General features: G+C 50.1%; 1 protein-coding gene across 4 annotated transcripts in view; it reads right to left on the minus strand.

Annotated features, from left to right (window-relative positions):
• The window catches only part of WDR62 (WD repeat domain 62), a 59,501-nt gene that overhangs the window by 42,490 nt on the left and 10,285 nt on the right, over window positions 1–6,726 (minus strand). For all 4 annotated transcript variants that reach the window (XR_001880773.1, XM_017848666.1, XM_017848667.1 and 1 more), the window contains exons 4-7: window positions 3,449–3,506; window positions 3,037–3,207; window positions 2,058–2,195; window positions 1,472–1,654 (exon numbers count right to left, since the gene is read on the minus strand). Coding sequence is in view for 3 of the 4 variants with exons in the window: in XM_017848666.1 (XP_017704155.1) it covers window positions 1,472–1,654; window positions 2,058–2,195; window positions 3,037–3,207; window positions 3,449–3,506 (550 nt within the window). In the remaining variant the exon portion in view is untranslated. The remainder of the gene's footprint in view (window positions 1–1,471; window positions 1,655–2,057; window positions 2,196–3,036; window positions 3,208–3,448; window positions 3,507–6,726) is intronic.

Consider the following 6,726-nt stretch of genomic DNA (forward strand, 5'->3'; position numbering starts at 1 on the left):
TTTTTGAGACGGGAGTTTTTTTTTTTCCGTCGTTGCCCAGGCTGGAATACAATGGTGCGATCTTGGCTCACTGCAACTTCCACCTCCCGGGTTCAAGCGATTCTCTTGCCTCAGCCTCCAGAGTAGCTGGGATTACAGGCGCCTGCCACCACACCCAGCTAATTTTTTGTATTTTGAGATGGGATTTCACCATGTTGGTCAGGCTGGTCTTGAACTCCTGACCTCAGGTGATCCATCCACCTCGGTCTCCCAAAGTGTTGGGATTATAGACGTGAGCCACTGCGTCTGGACTTTAGGCTTAAATTTTATTCCCTTTTGCTTACAAACAACTTCATAACGACTATACTCCAAAGCAGTACAGAAAAAAGTTATAGTATCTAGAAAGGACTGTCTATCCTACTAGGAAGTGCTAGACCTCTAGACACAGTTTAAAGAGTGTTTCCAAATCTAGAGGGACTTAATTTATGAGTCATTTAGTGCTTAAGAACTAAACATCTATCTACTGAAAGCTTTTCACTTGCTTGAAAAGAGAAAATGATGTTTAACCAACTAGGACAAATATAAAACTTGGAACTCTTCCACATGCCATTAACCTCAAAGGTGATCTCTGGAGTGAGTTACAAAGGCAAGCAAGGAACAGGAGAGAAAACCACAACGCTCTGGCTGATAGCCAAATGGGCAACTGATTCCAGATGGGAAAATAGCTTGGACACAAACTTTCAGATACTAAAGGAAAGAAGCTCTGCAATGTATCGATAGACCATGCTTTAGTTTAAAAGTTTATGGCCAGGCACAGTGGGAGGCCAATATAGGTGGATCACTAAAGGTCAGGAGTTCGAGACCAGCCTGGTCAACATGGTAAAACCCTGTCTCTACTAAAAATACAAAAATTAGCTGTGCGTTGTGGCAGGCGCCTGTAATCCCAGCTACTTGGGAGGCTGAGGCAGGAGAATCGCTTGAACCTGGGAGGCGGAACTTGCAGTAAGCCGAGATTGCGCCACTGTACTCCAGCCTGGGCAATAGAGTAAGACTTCATCTCAAAAAAAAAATTAAAAATAAATAAAAGTTCATGTATTTTGTGTAGTCTTTTTTGACTGAAAAGTTATTAAATCAATGGTACCCCTGAGTTTTTAAAAATACAATCCTCTACCAGCCAGAGCGCTCAAAGGAGAAGAGAAATGTGAAGTAGATCAAATAGTAATGGGAAAACAACTGTCACCTTGAGCCCATTTCAGGTTACCAAGCACTGTGCTCACTGCCTATATTATCTCACGTGACTTCTTTATCAGCTCTGTGGGGAGGGCAGCAGTACTCCCATTTTACAGATGTGGAACCTGAAGCTCAGAGAGGGGGTGTCATTCACCATTAGTCACATAAGCAGAACGTGTGTGGTCAATGCTGATGAACACCCCTGCAGACACATATCATGAGAAAGAGCCTGTCCAACTGATGGCAGAGAGGGAGATGGTACCTTCAGGTTGATCCACTTCTCCAGCACCCTCTTCTCATTGAACTGGCAGAGGAGGCCCGAGTAGGACACACAGAAGGTACTGCCTGCCATCCGGCCCCGACCGCAGGCCACACCACAGAAGATATTGTTGTGCAACTCGCCCAAGATGCCTGAGCGCCCTACAAGGGGCACTGTGCTCGTCACCTGGAGACACAGAGGGCATAGGGAGATACTGTCCACACAGCTGAGCCCCCAACAGGGCCACGATGGGTCCTGCATGACCAGATGATAGGACACAACGAAACAGGAGAACTCTAAGAAGCTTTTCCAGATGGAGGAGAAGGAAAGAAAATACTAGAACCCTGCCACTCTGGACAGGGGGGCTGGAAGCAGCAGTCCAAGAATGAGAGCTGGTCCCAGGGTCAGGGGGTTCCTGGCAGGGCCTGTGCATCAGCCCCTGAGAGTAGGCCCAGAAGCAGCAGCTGGGCCCCTGAGAGGTCAAATGGCCCAAGACCGCTGCCCTCAAATCCCAGGGAGAAACAGGCCGTGCTGCCACAGATGGTGACTCCCTCAGAGCCTGGTTAAAGGAGCAGGGACAGAAACTCACCTTTGTCTCAGTGGAGACTTCCAAGAACCAAAACCTCACATGTCGGTTCCCAACAGTGACAAAATAGCTGCTGTCCTCTGAGAAGGAAAGGGCGATGACTCTACAAGATACCTTGTTGGAGGCCACTACGATGTCTTTCTGGAAGAATAAGTGCAAAGCTCATGCCAGCACTCATTCCACGGGACTGCCTGGGCCTCCTTGCTCGTCCCCACTCCACGTCTGTCTTCCTGGGACCCTCCAGGGAGCTGCTGTATGGGGAAACCTATGTGGGGCAACCTGCTCATTCCTCACCACAGAGGAGGGGACAGAGGCTTGGAACGGTCCCCCCAGGAGAGTATGTTCCAGAGCTCTCCCAAGGGTCTAAGCTCTGCAGCCCACACGTGGTATTGGGGACAGTCATGGCTGGGATGTAAGGACAACACAACCTATGGCTGTCACGGATGGGGCTCCTGCTCTGGGCCCTGCCCTGAGCCCTTCACAGGATAACCCATGAAATTCCCTCAATAGCCCCATGAGGGAGGCGCCTCTCCCCAACCCTACCAGGCTCAGAGGAGAAGATGTCATGTGCTCAAGGTCACATAGTGGGTTATGGGCAGAGCCAGGACTTGGTACCCACTTCTGCCAGCTCCACAGCTGTTCCAAAGCCCAGCCTTCCAGTGCTTATCAACTCATTAAAGTATTACAACTCAACAAGATAAGTAGTACTATATCCATCTAACAGAGGAGGTAACAGACTCACAGAGATGTTAAGTCACTTGGCTAAGGTCACAGCTGGTCAATATAAAAATATTTATAATTCTTCTAGCTGGGTGCCTGTCTTGTGCCTTACAATAAGGGATCAGCATGTCGCAGGTGCTCAATAGCTGTCATGTGTTGGGTGAGTCAGCACTTTACTGCGTCCTCTCATGTAGCTCTCCCAGTGCCCAAGACACAGGATGCTCTGGCAGCTGGCTGCCTGCCACAGGCCTGCTGGTCTTACCTTCCAGTCCCAGACGTTGAGCACCATGTCATGTTGGTAGCCCATGGACACGATGTGCTTCATATTGGGTGAGAAGGCCACACAGGCCACACCATACTTGTGGCCTAGCATCTCCGCCACCTGATTCTTCTCCTCCACATCCCAGATGCGCACAGCAGGCCTATGCCCATTCTAGGGAAGGTGGGGTCATTACTGCTGCTGGGCTCTGTACCAGGCAGGGCTAGAGGGGTTGTCAAGGCCGAAGATTGTATTGCCATAGGGTGTGCCCAAAAGCCATTTCCCCCATCTGCTACGGGGCTGTTCTGGCCCAGGAAGGAGCTATTCCAGGGACTCCCAGGCCTGCTGGGAGCAGAAGGAATGGCTCCCGAGACCCCCCAACCCCCACTCCCACTCAATCACGATCATGACTCACCTCCCCTGTCACTATGTACTTCCCATCAGGGGAGAAGGCCAGAGCACTCAGAGACTTCCTGGGGATAAAGAAAAGAGCTGATCACTGGTTCCGCTAAGGGTGCCCAGTCAGACCCCATCCTGGCAGCTCTGATAGGACTCTGCCCTCTCCTGCCTCCCAAGCCTCGGAAGAGGCCAGGGGAGGTGAGCTCAAGCAGCTCCCACAGAGCCAGTACTGCTGGCGTGCCCAGCACAGCACACAGAGAAATGGGGGTAAATGCAAAGGCCCCTTCCACCCTGAGACACCAAACTCAAATGGGGTAGACATTGTATGAGGACCCTGCTTTCTTCTCTCTCTGCCGCAGTGGGTACCCTAAGACCCCACCCACCCTATAACACTGAGAAATAGAGATGCAGGAAATGGTACAGGCCTGGCCTAAAGGGGTGGTGCTGATGGGAGGATCCTGGCAGACATGACATCAAGGTAGCCTGCAGCGTGTGCTCCACTGATAAATACTCAAGGTATTCTGGAAAATCCATAAACAGCCAAAATGTTTCTGATACTCCTAGCTAGCCCGCACAAGGACTTGAATGAACAGGCTAGCTGGCAGGTTTCTGGCAGCAAGATTCACCATTCTGAGATTGTATGGTTTCCTTCTTCTCCCCTCTCTCTTTTAATCTTGTTTTTACCTTTGTTCCTTAACAATAATCGTCTCCCTACATGAGATGGTAAATTGGCGTGCAGATAACTAAGTAAATGTCACTAAGTGAGACTTTGGCAACTTCATGGAATATTCATCAAGTCAACCTGCTTCCCAGGCTTCCTGTGGTTCCTTACAGCAGCAAACAGGGCAAGCTGCCTCCTGGATATCCACTTGTCTCTCTTTCCTCACTGACATAATCCCAGTTTCATGCTTGCAGCTATGCAGGTACAGCTACGTGACTCAGTCTGGCCAAGGAGAAGTAAACTGACATGCTGCATGCCCCACTTCCCACCAGTTCCCCTCCTGAAATAAGCACAGAACAGCCAGAACTCCATCTTGGGCCATGAAGTGACTTCAAGACCAGAAGCCTCACAATAAATGGGGTGGAACAGAAGGAGAGAGGAATGGAGGCCAGGTGCGGTGCCTCACCCCTGTAATCCCAGCACTTTGGGAGGCAGAGGTGGGCGGTTCATTTGAGGTCAGGGGTTCACGATCAGCCTGGCCAACATGATGAAACCCCATCTCTACTAAAAATACAAAAAAATAGGCCGGGCACGGTGGCTCAGGCCTGTAATCCCAGCACTTTGGGAGGCCAAGGCAGGCAGATCACAAGTTCAGGAGATCGAGACCATCCTGGCTAACACGGTGAAACCCTGTCTCTACTAAAAAATACAAAAAAATTAGCTGGGCGTGGTGGTGGGTGCCTATAGTCTCAGCTACTCGGGAGGCTGAGGAAGGAGAATGGCTGAACCCTGGAGGTGGAGCTTGCAGTGAGCCGAGATCACGCCACTGCACTCCACACTGGGAGAGACAGAGAGACTCCATCTCAAAAAATAAACAAACAAACAAAAAATAGCCAGGTGTGGTTGTGGGAGCCTGTAATCCCAGCCATTCGGGAGGCTGAGGCAGAAGAATCACTTGAACCCGGGAGGCGGAGGTTGCAGTAAGCCAAGATTGCACCACTGCACTCCAGTCTGGGCAACAGAGCAAGACTCCGTCTTGGAAAAAAAGAAAGAAGTGGGGCAGGGCATGGTGGCTCATGCCTGTAATCCCAACACCTTGGGAGGCCGAGGCGGGTAGATGACGAGGTCAGGAGATTAAGACCACCCTGGCTAACATGGTGAAACCCTGTCTCTACTAAAAATACAAAAACAAAATTAACCGGGAGTGGTAGCAGGCACCTGTAGTCCCAGCTACTCGGGAGGCTGAGGCGGGAGAATGGCGTGAACCCGGGAGGCGGAGCTTGCAGTGAGCTGAGATGGCACCACTGCACTCCAGCCTGGGTGACAGAACGAGACTCCATCTCAAAAACAGAGAAAAAAAAAAAAGTGGGGTCCCTGGTGTTCAGAGACACAGCCCCTGGGCTGCCCACCTCCGGACTTACGATGCGCAGGAAGAGCATGCTCCTGGGTTTTAAGCTACGCTGTGGAGGGGTTTCTGTTGTCTGTAGCCACCTCTAACCTGTCGCATGCCCCGACCTTGTGCCTGGCCCTCTAGCAAATGCTGCGTGGCCATCACTGCACTGATTCTTCACGCATGCTTCATGGAGTCAGGGCTCTCATGAACCAACTTTGCAGATGAGGTGACTGCAACACAGGGAAGTCCCCTGCTACGGTTAACTAACCAGACAGGACAGAGCCCTGACCTCTAAGCCAGTAGTTCTCAGTCTTGGCTGTACATTATAATTCCCTGGGGAGCATCTGAAAAGTGTCAAAGTCTAAGATTAGTTGAGTGAAAGTTTGGTGAGGAACAGGATAATATTTGCACAGTCTCAGAAAAGATTTCCCCAGGATACTTGCTAATCACAAAGGTGAAAAGAGAGGCTTTGAAGTGGAGGAATCTGGAAGGCAACACCTTGGCCAAATGCTCCCAGTGAACACCACCAGTCATGGCAGACCTCCTGAGAGGAGGCACTGAGAAGAACACAGCACCCCTTCTGGTCTGTTCCTGTCAAAGATGCAGAACCTGAGTCTGCCCTTGAGGAAGCATAGAATAAACCCAAGATACCTCATCTACAATCCTCAAAAGTGTCAAGATCGGCCAGGCACAGTGGCTCATGCCTGTAATCTCAGCACTTTGGGAGGCTGAGGCGGGCAGATCACAAGTTCAAGACCAGCCTGGCCAACATAGTGAAATCCCATCTCTACTTAAAAAAAACAAAAAACAAAAAACAAAAATTAGCCAAGAGTGGTGGCGCGCACCTGTAGTCCCAGCTACTCGGGAGGCTGAGGCAAGAGAATCGCTTGAACCCAGGAGGTGGAGGATGCAGCGAGCTGAGATCACTCCATTGCACTCCAGGCGGGTGACAGTGTGAGACTTCGTCTCAGAAAAAAAAAAGTGTCAAGATTCTGAAAGTCAAGAAAAGACAGAAGAGCCACGTCAGCCTGAAGGAGACTGAGGGGACAACTCAATGCAAAGTGTGATTCTAGACAGAACCCTTTGGCCATAAAGGACATTCATGGGACAAAGGCTGACTCCTGAATGGAGCCCTCTGGGGAGTGAATGGGAGTGATATACCAATTTTCATTTCTTGATTTTGCTGGATATATTACAGTTTAGAAGGACTGTCTTTTTTTTTTTTTTTTTTTTTTTTTTT

This window comes from Rhinopithecus bieti, unplaced genomic scaffold (assembly GCF_001698545.2).
Source record: "Rhinopithecus bieti isolate Rb0 unplaced genomic scaffold, ASM169854v2 scaffold_32059, whole genome shotgun sequence".
Lineage (NCBI taxonomy): Eukaryota > Metazoa > Chordata > Mammalia > Primates > Cercopithecidae > Rhinopithecus > Rhinopithecus bieti.